Source organism: Cynocephalus volans, chromosome 7, assembly GCF_027409185.1.
Source record: "Cynocephalus volans isolate mCynVol1 chromosome 7, mCynVol1.pri, whole genome shotgun sequence".
Taxonomy (NCBI): domain Eukaryota; kingdom Metazoa; phylum Chordata; class Mammalia; order Dermoptera; family Cynocephalidae; genus Cynocephalus; species Cynocephalus volans.
In genome coordinates this window covers 78,074,893-78,092,881 of record NC_084466.1, presented here as the reverse complement: position 1 = coordinate 78,092,881, position 17,989 = coordinate 78,074,893, and the positions used below count along the sequence as shown (strand labels likewise).

Genomic DNA, 17,989 nt, shown 5'->3' with positions numbered 1-17,989 from the left:
AACCCTGTCAACTGCACCAATTGTGGCACTCTGCCTCTTGTTGGAATCCTGCCATCATCAATTGTAGAGCTCTTAATCCTGTTCATGACACCAATTGTCTAGCTACACAACCACACCAGTTGTCGGGCTCTTTTACCTGCCCGTAATCCTGCCGACTGGGCCAATTGTCAAGCTAGGGCTGGATCTGGAGCTCACAGACCCCTCAAGGCCATTCACAGACTGGGCCACAAACCCTTCACACGCCAGGCTGGGTCACCAGACCCCTTACACACAGGTTGATGAGCTAGGTAACCGGCAAGATAACCCAGTCAAGGTGGCAGCACCACACACACACACACACACACACACACACACACACACACACACACACACACACACACACACACACACACACACACACACACACACACACACACACACACACACACACACACACACACACACACACACACACACACACACACACACACACAATTTGTTTACTGAACCACCCCCAACCTGCCCCGAGGCAAGGGGGCCTGATTAAATTATTCTATTTTCCCAACAGTTTATTAGATCAAAGATGAAAAAAAAATAATTATCATCAGCTTACGTTTCTTCTCACTTTAGGTTTTTGACTGATACAGGTAGTGTTATAATATGATCATTTTAAATGTTGGTTTTACCTTCAAGCTGGAAAAAATTTCTTGAATGTCTAAAAGATATTTCTTGGCTCCCACAATATAATAGAAAAGTTAGTAGGTAGATAGAATCCAGTAGGCTACATTTAATAGAGTAGTTACATGATCAGTAATCTTCATGCCTATAAGTGGCTATCAGTTAGTTGGCTAGAGCCTGAAAACAGTCCTTCCTGAAAGTGGTGAAGCAAACTAAACACAGTCAGGAACTTCACTGCAACTTCAAAGCCCATGGAGGTGGAAGCATTGGGTTTGACTTTTATTTGCACTTAATAATATTTGAAGTCATGCGACCAGGCCACACAAAAGCAGAAAGGAAATTTTTATGAATATTAGATTAACTGTTAAAAAAATAAAAGCATCAACTTTAAAGGCATTCATTCAATTAGTATTTGAGAGTTATTATGAAACTATCAATTAAACATGCCAACAATCCAGTTTATTTTATTAAATTTAGATTACATTAATATAGTTTTAAATACAACATTTATTTAAAATCATTGGGGAACAAGTGTTTTATTAGTACTTTTCTCCCAATCATGAAGCTTATCCCTTGAAGTGTCAATACATTTCAATTTAATAATTTTGAATAGAGTTTATTCCAAACTATGTTTTTCTGTTCTCTATATGTATCTGTGGTATAGAATGCTATCATAATTTAACTATGTCGAAATTAATTCGGATCATCAGCAAATGTATTAATTATAAAGATTCTATAATATATGAATACTTTCAGGGTTCTTGAAATATGAAGAGCTATCTTTTTTTATACCAAAATATCTGTAGGCTGCTAGTCTTTGAAAGTTTCAAGTCTGCTTTTTGTTGTTGTTTTCTGATTTTTCTGTCAATATTGGCCATCAGCTGACAGCTGTCATGTATTTATACTGTCAGTATGCCTGACGTTAGGAGCCTTCACCCACCCATGATCTGTTGCTTTTAATCTAACATATATCAGAGGGCATCAGAGGAGACTGCACTCTCTGGAATTCAGCTCAGTTTTGGATATGTGAAATTTCTGGGTTAATAAAAGTAGAATATTTGGGGGCATCTCTTAAATGTGTACAAAGAAAATACTCTAAGGTTACTATTGTTTAGAAGTCCCAATTCATATTAAGAAAGTACTCGAATGAAAATTAATATAGTGATCCTGGAGTCTGATAAACCAGTGTCTGAATGACCTTGACCAATCTTATTTTTATTCCTTTTTATTGATTCTGAAATGGAGATGGCAACACCTACTTTATAAGATTACTGTGAAGACTTCATGAAATAATATATAGAAAGGGCCCAATATAGTATCTGAATCAAGTTCAGTGCCCCATAATGTCAGTTCTCTTTTCTATTTCTTTTTTTGCCCTTACTTAAATGTTGTTTGGTAATCGATATCTGTAAAAAGAATGAAAAAATAAAATGATAAATACTTTTTTCATATTTCTATAGGCTGTTTTGAGTAATGTTCTTTTAATTGAATGACAGTCACATCATTTGAGAGGTTGGCCTAATAATAGCAGTAGAGACTTCTGGCTGACAAAGTACAAACTTTCAGCAGGGTCTCAACCCCAATTTAGATATAGAAAGAGGACTGAGCCCTTATTCCTCCAAACACAGATACCTCCATAGGCACACTATTGTCTTATCATTGTTTTGACCTCTTTTAGTAAAATGTAAACCAAATGCCACATATCCACCTTGGTCAACTCTTTAAAAAGCCATTCTAAATCCTGAATGTATAGGACACAGGGGTACCATGGGACGGGCATCTCTGCTGGCATTTAGCTTGCCAAAATCACTTTAAGTGTTCATTTTGGTAATTTGGACCTTTTTTCCCCTTCCTGTGGAATGTTTCATTTCATCGGTCAAGTCTCCTTCCGTGCTATGTTGTAATTCCAACCTATATTGCTAAAGAAAACCTTCAATTACCCTGGTAAATCAAGACTAGAAAACTACTTGGGATTTCTGCTCTTCGCAGCTGTGTTAGTGAAGAAATAGAGTTTCACTGACCCTCACAGAATTCTTCTGTCAAAAATAATGCCCATCAAAAGATCAGTTAGTTACAGTTTTATTTTAAATGACTTTGCATTTTCCTTCTCAATCTCCTCATTCACCTAAACCTGTTTTGAAGGTGGAGCACTAAACGTTTGCCAGTGTTGACTCCTCCTTGGTTTTGTAAATTAAATTTTTAACAAGTCGGTTTAGGCTGTGTCTTTCAAAATAATGTGACTATGGATTTGAATCCAATCACTTTACAAGTTATGTCCACAGATGTTCAGGGTTTCATTTTCCTTAAGAGTGTATGGTTTCTTGCTGACTCTTGGCTTCAAATAGGGATTCTCTGCTGTTGGTTTTGTCTTTAAGAAGTTAAGCTGTTTAAAGCTATTTGTACTTGTGGCCAAGAGCCCGTAGTTCCCAAAGCGACAGTTTATCACTAACCCTGTGTTATCTTTGCTCTTACGTTTCTTCAGTCACCAGAACACAACCACACGGGACAGTTATGCCTGTGGGGTAGCACATGCATTCGGTGTGCACGGACTGTTGATGACAGTCTGCGTGGGTCGGGCTCATGTTCCTGGAGTGCTTTGAGCAGCTTTACTAATCTGTCAGCATAGTATGTTCTTGTGGATAAATATAGACATACGGGCACTCTGCGAGTTGTAGGTCACTGTCTTACTGTGCAGCTAAAAATTGTCCCATTGGTATGAACAGTCTGCCCTGGACGGAAGGCCTGTTTTAGTTTGTCTTCTACTGTAGGACTTTAGCACCTGACTAAAAATACACCTTAAGCCAAAAATAAAAGAGCCCTACCTTGTGGCTGAGACACTTACAGTGGCCATAAGCTACGGGACCATGGAGCCCGTCATTATGTTTTTTTGCTTTGGAACATAGTCTGTGTAGCTGTTCCAGACTCTTAGTTTGGGTTTCTTTTCAGGCTCATGGCGATTACAACAGCTTGCTGGAGACGATCCTGTGTGATCAGCTTCATAAAAGGGCTTGGTAGGTATGAAGGGCTGTTAATGTGTGTGGAGTGGCTGATCGGTTATTCAGTGCTGAGTGTGAATGGATTCTCCTAGAGGTTTCAGTGGATGGGGTTGGGGGAGCAGTTGTATCTACATGCAGGAATTTACTTACAATGCAGTTATTCAGAGACAGGAGTAAGGCCTTTTAGGTTTTAGGTTTGGGATTGCAGCGTTTCAGAGGTAAGATTTGGTTCTTTTTGTATATGAGTCTATGAAGTAAGCAGCCGTGATGTAATGGAATTTTTCTGTGCACTCAGCTTTCACTGAAAGATTTGGTATGACTGCTGTAAAATTGCTGATCTGTAAAAACAACTAGTATGTATTTGGAAAATAATTAATAGCATCCTAATTATTATTACAGCAGAGGTGAGATTTATGCTTCATTCATTCTATTAATGTAAATGCCCTTATTTGTTTTGTTTTAAACATTATAATAAGCCTAAAGCAGTTTTTGTTGTTGTTGTTGCTTTTGGCTTAGGCTTCTCCAACATTTAAAAAACAAAATGTTTTTCTTTTTGGTTTATGAATTTGAAAGCAGGACACCATGTGTCAACTCACATTATATGGGTCCGAATTGCATGCTGCTGCTTGTCCTTTATCAGAGTAATAGCGTGGTTACATTAGTTCTAGCATAACACTTTAAGCAATATTGTACAACACTTCTAAAAAATTAATGAGAGGAAACATCTGTGACTTAGAGTTAATTACATGCATCCTGGATATTGACTGTTTAACTTTCTACTGAATGAAGGTAAGAAAAGTTCATTCGTAAGTGGTAAAGTCACAATGTATTGCTCTAATAGAGGAGAAACATTTTGATTATTAAAGATTTGGGAGATTGAACTACTGGTAAATTTTTCCACTACGATATCTCTAATGAACGTATTAGAAATTTATATATGATAGCATTCTGTTTCTATAATCCCTATTAGTCATTATTTTAACCCTTACTTTTGTGGTTTAGAAAGTAGATTGTGATTAGAAAATTTCTTTTTCCTCTCAAGAGATTTTTTTTAAGTGTATAACAAGCATGCAAATTAAATAATAAAGCTTATGGTTTCAGATATTTGAAAAAATGCTGCATCATCATAGAACTCATGTGAAATGCTTAATATTTCTGTTGCGTGATATTGCTCAGAGATGTCACTGACTCTTACTGTGTTTCAACCAAACAGACCCCACCCCTGGTCGGCTGCCCATCCTGACTCTTTTTTCACTCCTTGCCTTTCTTGCTCATAATGTATCAACTTTGCTTTATAAGGAATCAGTAACAACTAGTCTGTTTCTGTGACTTGGTAAATTTCTCACCATCTGAGATTATAAACTTCTGGTAAGCATGTATCAAGTGAATTTTACATAGTCATTGTACATTTCCTAACTATTTAAGAATTTAATAAACCCTACAATCTTCTTTATTAATTGAGCTGGCATTGAAATAAACAAACCCATTTCAATCAGGAATTAAATAAATATTTTGATGTTGATAAGATCAAACACTAAACAGACCATAAAAGATTTTACTTACTCAATTAAATTATTGAACAGATGTTTATTGAGCTTCTATTGTATACATCTTACTGGAAGCTCCTTGCTTGCTGTAGATGTTAGAAATGTATATTGTGTTATCATATATGTTATATAATGCAGATGCATGTCTATATTATGCATATGCATATGCATATTACTGAATCATATGTATGTGTATATACTTTATGATAGAATGCATATTGTAATGTATATTGTACCTGTGTATAGGTATATGATTTTATAGTATGAGGCATATTATATTAACAAAGACATATGTAAGATTAGACTCTCCTTCGAGTCACCCCCCACATCATGTAATTCCCCTGGGGATCCTGGAGAGGATTAGCTATCACTTTGATTTCCGACCTTTATTTGTCAAAATATGGCAGCTGCTGGCACTGCTCTCGTGGTGGGTCCCTATGCATCCAGTCTGCACAGTCCTCTGTAATGCACCCACCAACTCAGCTGCAAAAGTGTCACCTCTGGTGTTCTTCTCTTGCCCTTGATGTTTGACTTAAATATGGTTCTAATAAAATAGCTCAAGAAGCTGGTTTGTTATTTCTGGCAGGCCTCAGTCTAACACCCAGATTACAGTCTGTAAATCACTACTGTCCTTCAGTCTCTAGAGACTTTTGACCATGACCCACAGTAAGAAACACATTTTTCATTGTGACCCAGAACACACACATATCTGTAAACACAGACAGAGACTAAAAACAAAACTTCGTGAAACAGTGCTTACCCTCGATACTCAGGAAGCCATCCCTCTGCTGTTTTCTCTTCTTGTTTCCTATTCTATTTCATCAAAATTGGGCTGGTCAGCACCCACTAAACTGGTGTCATGATCCAGTAATGGGTCGCAACTCTGCTTTAAAGATTCCATAAGCCAGGCATTCCCAACACACCATTAGTCACGTTATCAACTGAAATGACATGCTGTCGTCCTTGATATAATATTCTACTTTGGGGCGTATTGGTGCTTTTTTTGTCAAATAATATTGCGTGGTTGCAGAAATAGCTGTCCCAGTAGTCCTGATGTTAGTCTTGGGTTGAATGTAGGCTTTCTAAGCTGGAGACAATTCATGACCTTGTACATCTTAATGCTTCCTTGGTCCTAATGCAACAAATATTTGTTGAGTACTGGGTATTAAGCCTAGCAGTGTGCTAAAAGGTGAAGATACAAGATAATAAAACAAATTCCTTGACCTTGTGAGACTTAAGTGTAGTGAGGAAGGAGGATAGAAAACACATATATAATATGTCATAATATGTCAAGAGGCAGCCAGAACTCTGGATGACAGTGAAGGTGATAGGGACTGTCAGCAGAATGAATTGCCAAGGACTAGCTGGCCAGAACAGCCTCTCATAAAAGCAGAAGGAAGTGAGCAGGTGAGCCACTGTGATGTTCCATCTTTCCCCACCTTGTACAGTTCCTTCAACCCTATGCCCCAGGTTCTTCTGCCTTGAAGCCTTCCCTGACTATCTATTCTCATTATTTCTAGGTCTCAGCTTCAGTGTCATCATCCCAGGGAATCTTGCCCCAACCCTCCACAATCTCAGATATGTGCCCCTGTTGCTCTCTTGCAGCAGCCTTTACAGCACTCCTCATTTTTTAGTTATATTTCTGTGTGTGTTTGTTATGTCATGACTGTTCCCTGCATAGTGTCAGCTGTGGGAGGGCTGGAGATGTGTGTGTTTTGCTCCCCCAGCAGATAGCACAAGCCATGGAGTAGAGTGGTCCTTCACTAAATATGTGATGACTGAATAAATGAACAAGCCAATAAATGAATACCCTCCTAAATTTAGGTTGCTCTTCCAATAGCTTTTCAACCTGACTCTTCAATCTTTGGTTATTCAACCTTGTGGCATCGTATGGCTGAATGCATTAAATTTTTAAAATCTTTAAAATCATCTTTTCAAATCTGTCTTTGTATTGTCCACAGAACTTTGCAGAGTGCCATATATATACTATGGCCTCAATGAAAATGTGTTATTCAATGATGTGATTAACTGATCACACTCATAGTCTTTTGAGACAAAAATGTTTCTGAAAGGACCCACTTTTACCAAATTGTAACATAGGTATGAAAAGGGATGCCTATGTAAGTGACACCCCCGTGCATCCGTCCTTGTATGTGTTGCGTGTGTAAGTACTCCAAGGTCACACCATTCACTCCAACATTCAGTTACGCAGGAGGGTGTAGACCTTGAAACCTTAATGAATGGTCTTGAACACTCAAACCTATATGATCCAACTGGATTACAAATGATGTTCAATTTTCTTATATAATTATTTATTTTTTCAATTGGAGGTTCTAATATAGCACTCCTTCATTATCGCCATTCTAAGATGTAGGAAACTTTTGTAATTAAGCCTATCTTTTAAATAAGTTTTATTATGAAATGTTTCAAACAAACACAAGGGGGAAAATATAGTACAATATACGACGTATTGTCATCACTCAGGTTCAACAGTTATCAAGATTTAGCCATGTTTAGTTTATTTATACCTTTTTTATCTTTGTTAAAGTATTTTGAATCAAATGTAGACATAGTATGTATTCTAGAAAATATATTTTCCTATTTACCTACAATGCTATTATCATACCTAACAAAGTGACCATAAATCTTTGATGTCATCAAATAACTAGCCCATATTCAAATTTCTTTTACTTTTCTCTTAAAAAGTAGTCTTTTTGTAAATTGTTTGTTTGAATTGGGATTCAAACAAGGTCCACACATGACATTAGGTCGTTAGGTCTCCTAAGTCTCCTTTAATCATCGTCCCCATTTTTCTCTTCCATTGTGGAAATCTGTGCAGTTGTCTTAGAGAATGAACCTACTTCTGGATTATCTCTTTTGCTTCCTTACGATGACATCTAACTTGTTTCTGTATCCCCATTGTTTCTTGTGAATGGACATCAGCTCTAGTGTTCTGAAAGCTTGATGAACATGGACACAGGGCAAGATACAATTCTCCCCCTGCCATGCTGCCAAAGTAATGTCTGTTCTATTACGGGGAGACTGGAGACCACTCTGTCTTTCCCAGGTATACACAGCCACCAGTTTTCAATGTTTGGGTACAAGAACGCTGACCAATATCCTGCCACAAGTAGGGAATTTTGAGAAAGCTTCTAGAGTCGGTATTCCAAAAAAGCTCCTTAACCATCATAACCATTATAACAGCCCACAGGGAATCATATTTTGCCTGTTTTCTTTATTGGGAAAGAGTGACATGACAGGATTTCAGGCTCATTTGGTGTGAGTGGTCGTGTCTGTCTTTCTGTGCTGACGGGCACCAGCCAGGTTCCCACTTTCATTACTCTTCTCATGGCAGGTAGAATAGTCTTTCAGTTTTGGTGTTGTTCCTCCACAGTCCTTGTACACAGCAACATCAGATCAAAGTTCTTCCTAGAAACCCGCTGGCTCCCAATTACCCTCCAAATAAAGTCCACACTCACCAGCTTGCCATTCAAGACCTTAATTCTAATAAGAAGAAGAATTTGAAATCTACATTTTTATAGGACTTAAAAGTTTGCTAAGCTTTTCATATACATTCCTGTTTAATTATTTCATCCACACAAATACTAAATTGTGGAACTGGATGTGTTCAGGTTCACAAATATTAAGAAAGCACAATTATTTAATTTATTATGCCAAGCACTGCGCTAAGTGCTTGGGATAAAAGACAAGACCTGGTCCTGTTCTTGAGGACTCCAAAGTTCCTTGGTGAAGACAAAGTTTGAACACAGATGCTAAGATAGGGATGTATGGTGGGAAGGTGATTGGAGGTGGGGTAAGGAGAGACACTTAGCATATGGCTCCATGGGCCTACCTATCAGAATCCTACCTGTCCTTTGTGATCTGGGTCAATTGCTACCTATTCCACAATGTCTGCCTAGTTGATGGCCCAGAACAGAGACTAGGCCCAGCTCGGGGTTTGTAAAAGGCAGACTCTCAATGCATAATGTTTTGGGTTTTTTTTAATGTTTGCACAAGTCAAGTTTATAGCGAGGAATAAAGACAGGCTTCCTCATGTACCTGCTTGCAGTTTAGGAAGTTTCCAGTCTTAAAAGGTGAAAGGAACCAGAGAAGAAGTGGAGGTGTAATTGGAAAGGTCAGGATATCTGTAAAGCTTTCCTTTACAGTGAGGGTAGATGATAGAATCTTGCTAACTCATTAATTCAAGGGAAGGTAAGTATTAATTATTAAGTGTTTGAATTGTGGAAGTTTTGAATAAGTGGATGTTTTCAGACATTTTCAGTACATATTTTTATATAATCATAAAATACTGGAGCTAAAAAGGACAGATGGCCTAGCCTCTTTAAGAATAACATGTAAGGACATGGAAGCCCAGTTGGTACAATTTCCTTCCCCAATGTGACACAGAGCCACACTAGAATTCAGACCTTTGACTCCTGGTTCAATGCTCTTTCCACTATATTTTGCCTACAAAGTGTTAATGTCCTTGGCATTATCAAAGCCTATCAGTTTTGCAGTAGGCAAATCGAATTGAAAACAACTTTGTAGACTGGATTAATTGGTCTCCCTTGCTTTCCTCTTTATTTACACTAGTGGTGTCACAGTGTGGTCCTGGGTCACTGGCATCACCTGGGGACTAATTAGGAATGTACACTCTCCAGCCCACCCCAGACCTGTCACTGAATCAGGGGTGTCCAGCCTTCCAGGTGAACCTGATGTTTTATAAGATTCTGAGCAGCTGTCATTTACATTGTAAGTCGGCAAATCTTTTTTTTTTAAGTAAACATTAAAAATTCAAGGCCTTGTCCAAATGTTCACAAATTTTGACTTCATGAAGTTCAAATTAATGAGATTTTGCTGTATAAAATGAGCAAGTAGAGGAAGAAAATAGGAGAAGAAAATGAGAGAAGGATGGGTGGAGAGCCAGCCTGAGACACATGAATAAGAGCAGTTTGTCAGTTCTCTTGGGGAGAAAAAGGAAGTTGAAATTCAGGATTATCCTGCCTCAACGGGTTATTTGATCTCCTTTTGGTGAGAAAGGACCTTGAAATGTCAATGTAACCTTATCTTCCTTTGCTCACAGATCTTGGCAGGCGTTCTTTCAGGCTCTGATGACAGTACCTACTTTGAAAATCGGGGGAAAGTCCATGTAATTGCATCTTAGCAGATGATAGACATTTATAAAGGATATCACTGAAGTGTTACTGTCATTTCTCTAAGATAAAGTACTGGAAGGCAGAGGAAGAGAGGAAAGAAAACAGGGCAGTGACTTGATGCTAACTTTCTCTTTATTGAACTGTTTCTCTCTCCAAAGTATTCAGTCTTTGGGAGACCAAAGACGAAAAGGTTTTGAGAGGACAGAGATTGAAGTAAACAGTAATGTGCCTTCAAGGACACTTGTTCCTTGTTAGGATAACAACCAGATAAAGTTATAACATTAGTATATCTAGGAGAGAATAGTCTCTGGACCTTTCTAAAGCATGTCATTAATCAGATTTTATATATTTCTATGAATCCTCAATGCTTGAGTCTTTCTTTTACTCTTAGCCTTTCCCAAATGCCCTTGAGTGGCTAAAAGTTTCATTTTAGTTCAAGAGAGTAGACAGCCTGGCAGGAAGGAATTCCATGGCCTGAGGACATAGTAGTCTTTCTCGAAAGTATTCAACTACACTACTCTATCAGAAACCCCATTCTCCAAATCAAAACATTTATATGTCATTTCATCATCCCCTGAAGTCGCAAAACTAGCTGATGCCAGAGCAAAACCTGTGGGAAAAGAGACTTATTTTATTAAGTCTTCATCACAAACAACTTGTGGTTTGTTTTAAAAGTCAGGGTGGGAGTCTTGCGTGATATCACTACACCAGCAAATGATGAACATATAAAGAAAATGTGGTATTTAATACAATGGAATATTATTCAGCCTTAAAAAAGAAGGAAATTCTGCAATATGCAACAACATGGATGAACCTTGAGGACATTATGCTAAGTGAAATATACCAGTCACAAAAGGACAAATATTGCCTGATTCCACCTATATGAGGTATCTGAAATAGGCAAATTCATAGAATCCAAGAGTAGAATAGTGGTTGCCAGGAGCTAAGGTATGGTGAAGTGGGAAGTTGCTAATGACAAGGCATAAAGAATCAGGCAAGCAAGATGAATAAGCTCTAGAGATATGCTGTACAATGTTGTGCCTATAGTCAACAATAACATATTGTATAGTTAAAAATTTGTTGAGAAAGTAGATCTCATGTTAAATATTCTTAACACAATAAAATAAAAATTGTTTTAAATACATGAGAAATAAAAGATGGGGTGATAGGGAAAGCTCACAAGATATGTTGTCAAACAGACACGGGTTCAGATCCTGAGTTGACCCTCCATGACCTTGGGCAAGTCACTTAACCTCTCTGAACCTGCATGGTTTTATTTGTAAAAGGAAGATTGTTCGGCCTGCTAGGATTATTGTAAGGATTAAAAGTACTAATTATTCTAGAGATGTCTTGTGGACCCCCAAACTTGAAGAAACACAATTTCAGGATTTTGGGAGAACTAAATACTGTAGGAGAAAGGAGGAATATATTTAATCCACAAAAATGGGAGGAACATTTCACATTGTGGAAAATTTTATAGAAATTAATTAAGTAGAAGTCAATATGCCTTTTAATATATTTTTCTTTCAAGGCAAATATTGTTTCAGGGTATTTTATTACCTGATATTTTTTTCTTGGCCTACTTTAAAATATGTAAAACTATTTAAGGATAATCAATCACTTTGTTAAGCAATATTTTTCTGGTTGTGCAAACTAATTGTTTCTTCTTATCCCAGCATTTTCCATTTCTTAATAATAATCTTAAGTGGAAAATAATTCTTTCTATCTTGTTTGAAGGGATTTTTTTTTTTCTTTTTATTCTAATTTATTTTGCATGACTTCCAGGCTTTCTGGTCATTTTGAGTCTTTGCAGTACCTTTTAACATGCCATTTCCTAAGCACCCTCATAAATGCATTAATGGGCAATTTATCATTGTCCTACTCACAGTGTGACATGTTCTCACAGTAGCTACGTCATCCTTGGTTTGTTATGTTTTATGAAATGTTCCTGTAATGCCAGTAAACAAAATAATAAGTCTTACAGGAAAAGAGGGATTTGGGGGGAAAGCGTGATCCTAAAGAAAGATCCCAGCTCTTGGTAACTAACAGGGTTTGCCTTCAGAACCTGCAAAATGAATGAGGTACCGAGAACTGGCAGAAAGAATAATTTATATCCAACTGCGAACAAAGAAATCTCATAAATTTACTCCTTTGTTGATCTCTAGAAAGTAAAGTTGGACCACCGTTTATTTTTAGGGAGAGTACCAACTTTGAACATTTGGTTACCACGTATAATCTCGGGAGCACTTTTTTTAAAAAAAAGGAAATCATTTCTTTTTTTTATTTTAAATCCTCAGGGTCAGATTTCAGTAATGGGAGCACTGGGAAAAGCATTGAGTGTTTTGAAAAACTGGCTCTGTGCTTGTCTCTCTGCAAGCTGGCGAAGAAACCCACAAAAAGTCCCTCTTTTCCAAGGATCGCACTTTCTGGAGGGAGGCGAGGAAGCCATGTGCCGGCACATTGGGCATTTTGATGCCTGCCCTTCACAGGCTGGTTAAAATTCCCATCTCCACCTGAATCAACACTCAGATATGGGGCAGGCCAAAGGGATGAATCAGAAAAGCAGATCCTGCCCAAGCCAAGTGTGTCTGGATTTTCTTAGACACCAAGAATCTATAGCTGTCATTCCTCTCTGCAGCAGTTCCAAGCTATAGCGTTCGAACATCGTTGGGCAGATGTAGAAGAGCAGGTTCCCCCAGCCGTATATTGTTTAATTTTTCTTTTTTCTCTTAGAACTTATTGCAACCTGACGTAGTGTGTGGGAGTGTGTGTGGGAGTGTGTGTGTGTGCGCGTGTGTGTACACATGAAATTGCTGATTAGGTTACCACTCCTCAGTACAGTGTAACCTCCATTAGGGCAGGAACCATCTGTTCTGTTCACCACCATCTTCCCAGGGCCTAGAACAGTGCCTGAGACCTAGGACTCATTAAATAAATATTGGTTGAAACGAATGGGTGAGTGAATGGACAATAGCCTCTAATGAGAGATGGCATACGTCTCTGAAAGTCTGACTGAGAAAACCAATTGCTTTCCTATAACATCCACTGCGACTTACCCTCTAGGGCTCTTACAGGAGGAAACTCATGATGGAATTTCCTTTCTTTTCAGTGTCCTAATAAAAATGTAGCTGAGCTATGTAGGAGCTGTGAAGCTATCTGTATTGCTGCTGCAGTTAGGAAGTTAGTCATTCCCAGAAATGTTGTTAAGTTAGGGAAATAGTACTCAAGTCCTAAGCCAGCTAAGAGCAGCCAGCCTAAAAATTAAGGTATTAGTCAATGAAAAAAAGTCATGTTTAGGGCCGAGCCCGTGGCGCACATGGGAGAGTGCGGCGCTGGGAGCGCGGCTCCCGCCGCGGGTTCGGATCCTATATAGGAATGGCCGGTGCACTCACTGGCTGAGTGCCAGTCACGAAAAAGACAAAAAAAAAAAAAAAGTCATGTTTAAAAAATCATCACCTGTTGTTAAAAATAGATCTAATAAAAAGGAAATGAATGGGGCCCCAAAAGCCTAAAACAGACTTCTTATATAGATTAAGAAGTGGACCCTGCTTGATACAAAAAAAATAGAAACCCAGTGAAAGAGGGAAAACACTTCCTGAAACCATCCAGCAAAACCAAGTAGGAACAGAATTTGTAATAAAAACAATAAAAGAACATCAACAAAACCCATTTAAGACAAAAGAAGGCAATGGAGAAAAAAATACAACATGTTTAATCCAAGGTTAAAATGTAAATGAGAAAATATAAAGAGAAGGCAAAAGGATTCAGTAATTAGAAACCTAACAAACATGGGACAGTGATGCCTTTCTCCTCCGCCTCACCGCAGCCCCCGCTCCAGGAGCGCTGCGTGAGTGACTTTCTAGGGAAATTGAGCTGTCGTGTGAAAATAGGAAAATGGGATGAAGGAGGAAAGGAGAATAAAGGCAGATGGAGCTGAAGCTAAAAACTTCATCATGTGGATGCCACTGAAGTCTACACTCAAAAATGGCTGCGATGGTAAATTTTGTTGCATGTACTTTACCGCAATTTAAACTAAATAAAAATAGGTATTGAAAAATTATCATATGCAAGAAATTTAAAGAGCAGAAGTTTTTAATACAACAAATCAAAAAGTGTTCCTTTGACAAATATTCGGATGGAAAAGATGAGATCAAGATGACCCATCAGGAACTTAGAGAAAGTTATGTTAAGTGAAATAAGCCAGGTACCGAAAGGGAAACACCACATGGCCTCACTCATAAGAGGGAGCTGAAGAAAATAAATAAATGAACAAAATCAAAGACAGAAAGATACAACCATCACAATAATTCCTTGAACTTTCGAAAGGAGAGAACGGAACTGAGGCCACCAGGGATGCGAAAAGGGGAGGAGGGGGGATTAGGGACAAATTGGTAAAGGGCCACAAAAAATGTTTACATTGTGTAATGATAATATTAAAAAATAAATAAATAAAAGCAAATAAAGATGACCCATCGGGAACCTTTCATCACAAGGGATCCCTATTTCTAGAGACCAGGTGTTGAGAGAAAGTTGACCCTTGGGGTAGCTGGGTGCTGCTGGCCAACACAGCCCAGTGGAAGGTGAGGCTCTGGTCCAGCCAGGTGGAGGGAATACTGACCTGGACCCTGCACGGGGGCAAGGCAAGCCCCCCAGGTGGAGAGGAGTAGATGTGAGCAGTCACTGCATTGGCAAAACTGGGAAATGAGGCCTTGGGGTGGCTGTCACTGAAAGAATCCATGTTTTGTTTTTTCAATTGGAAATAAATTTTACTTAAAAACCAGACCTATGAAGACATAGATTCAATTCTTAATTCTAAGACCTAAATTCTTAGGGACAGTGAGTCTATCCCTTTTATACACCAAAAGTTTTATTAGTTTTATCTTTTTGAAATGGGAATCTTTTGGAAATTTATATGGCTTTTTTTCCCACCTTATTTTTACCTTTCTGTAGGACTCAGGGTTGTCATCATGAATATTAGTTTGGAGCAATTGATGTCCTCAAGCCTGTGAGACTGTCGAATTCAGGCAACCGCATTTCTAGCTCTGGTAGTTTTCTAGATTATGCCATTTTATTTCCTTTTGCTGCTAGCGTTTCTGCCTATAGAAACTACACTTCTCCTTTATAATCTTGTTTCCAGACTATCATGAACTTAGAAACTAGACAAACGATCTTAATCATGTGTAGATTGAGAGCAAGCAAGTGCTACGGAAAGGTCTGATAATCTTTTTTCTAGTGTCAATGTTCTAATATTTAGACTCGTGTGCATTTTGTGGCTCCATTTTAACTACCAAGGACCATGAATTTTCTGGTTCTCAGCTATATTGTCATCAAATTACTGAGTTACTGACATGTTATAATGTTTACTTTTGAAAATTATCCTGACCAAAGGCTAGGATTTATTATGAATTAATTATGGTAGGATGAAGAAGGGTTACTGAAACTTGGGAGTAGATCTAGTTCAAGGATACTTACCCCATTAACTTTCACTGTGTTTCCATCTGCCCAGCAGATCTGTGTTTCAAATTCAGAACAATGGCACCGTCCGCTCGAATGATTTTCTGCTCTGGCACAGGCCTTGGCTCGGCTAGGATTTTCCCTGCTCACTAAAGCTGTTCACACAGACTTTTGTACTCACAAAGATGTCTGGCTTCGAAGTACAGGTGGATAATATTTTTTATGGTAGCAGAGAATTGGTACTTTAGACTCTTAAATGGAGGATTTGTCTGAGAGATATTCTGGTATCTGGATTTCAGCTATTTGGATCAAAATGCAGCTTTGCAGGAAGACTGTCAGAGGTCACTCTCGTAAAAATGCTCTCACTATGGTTATGACTTTTAGGCCCCAGAGACTTGCAATTATGGATCTTATCTTGCAATTATATATTACATCAACCCAATTATTGCCATCACTTAGAAATGGATTCAATCCTGCGGAAAACCAAAGATAATAGAAAATCATACTCCAAATAGACATTTTATGTCTCCAGTTCTGTGGCACAATGCCCTTGATACATTAGGAAGATATCTTTTGGAGGTATTATGTCCTTCTCTAAGTTGGAGTTGAGGAGGTGTCCTACTTGCACAAGGCACCTGCACTGAGAGAGTAGGAGGTGACGTAGGAGAGTGACCAGGACTTTATTTTCGTCCCTTGATTTTGAATATGCCCTTTTAGGATAAATAGTACTTTTTAGTAAGCTGCTTGCAGTGCCTTTTAATTGACTGTTCCATTACAAATACTACACCCTATTCTTTAAAGTCTCTGACATACTGATCTTCCTCACGTAGCTCCCACACCATGAATCATTTAAAGACCTACAGAAATAAAGTAAGATGCCTTTTTAAATTCGTTATTTAAGAATATTATTAAGTGTTATCTGTGCAAAGAACTCTGTATTACATCAAGAAGGCTAGGGTCTTGCTAGGGAACTTTTAGGGGATACAGCTAGACGAGTATACGGTTCAATCACAGGGCCAATCTTAAGCAAAACCTTGTGTCTGGTTGATAATTACTTCACTGCACAGCTCTCTGTTGAATCTTTCTTAGGTAATGTAGGATGTACAAGACAAAGCCAAGAACCAGACAGCACAGGTTAAATGTTTAACTCCTTATAGTACAAACTAGTCAGTGAGGATTGGCCTAGCATAGGTAGGTGTTATGAAGATGACACTAGACGCACCTTGAAGGAAGCGGAGGGGATGGGCAGAGAAGAATGGATAGGAGCCGCAGGAAAGAGAAGGAAGGCACAGGTGGCAGTTGTGTGCTCAGGGCCAGCCGGGGCATAGCGGGACTTGAGTGCAGGGTGCAGGTCAAAACCAGGGCATGTGCATGAGGATTGGTGATGATAATTGAGAGCTATTGACAGTTTGGGGGGAGAAAAGTGTTACAATGAAAGCCATGCAGAAGAAAACTTAGTCTGGTATGTAAAACAGATGAAATAAAGTCAGCAAGGAGGTTGCTATAATAATACAGCCATAGATGTCCAAAGGCTGCGATGAGGCTAATGGGAATGGAGGAGAAACCAAAGAATATGCAACATGTTTTATTTTATTTTTATAACATAAGCAGCTGTGTTCTTACTGGTTGGTGGTAGTTGAGATCTGGAAAGACCTCCCAGATGTAAGGGATCCTCAACTGTATAAAGTTAAATGAATTAGAGAGGAAGGAGTAGGAAAGATGAGGGAGAATCATGAATAAAATAAACAAAATGTTTGTGTGGCTTCCACAGCATGTGGCTTGGGACAGAAAGAAGGTAGTTACAAGAGTGTTCAGCTTTCACAGAGAACTTTGTTCCTTCTTTGTTATTGATGACACTACCATTTTCTTGATAGTCAAACCAGTGTCCAAACTGGAAATCTACGTTTTTCTTGACTCTTTTCTTTAATATCTGTATCCAGCCATCCAAAACTATATACTTCCATTTAACTACATGCTTTCTGTATACTTCCTGTCCTCAGCATTCCCAGCACCACCGTTCTAAGCCCACTTGCTCTTACATTTCCTTCACTGGTTTTTTTTTTTTTTTTTTTTTTTTTTTTTTGTGACTGGTAAGGGGATCACAACCCTCAGCTTGGTGTTGCCCACACCGTGCTCAGCCAGTGAGCGCACCGGCCATCCCTATATAGGATCCGAACCT

General features: G+C 38.5%; 1 protein-coding gene across 5 annotated transcripts in view; it reads left to right on the top strand.

Annotated features, from left to right (window-relative positions):
- The first annotated feature begins 3,391 nt into the window (after positions 1–3,391).
- FRY (FRY microtubule binding protein) overlaps positions 3,392–17,989 on the top strand; it is a 216,918-nt gene continuing 202,320 nt past the window's right edge. For 4 of the 5 annotated variants that reach the window (XM_063101926.1, XM_063101924.1, XM_063101923.1 and 1 more), the window contains exon 1: positions 3,392–3,668. In XM_063101926.1, the coding sequence (XP_062957996.1) occupies positions 3,608–3,668 (61 nt within the window). In that variant the 5' untranslated portion in view covers positions 3,392–3,607. Of the gene's footprint in view, positions 3,673–17,989 lie in introns of all 5 variants that reach the window. The other variant, XM_063101925.1, reaches the window with a different exon arrangement.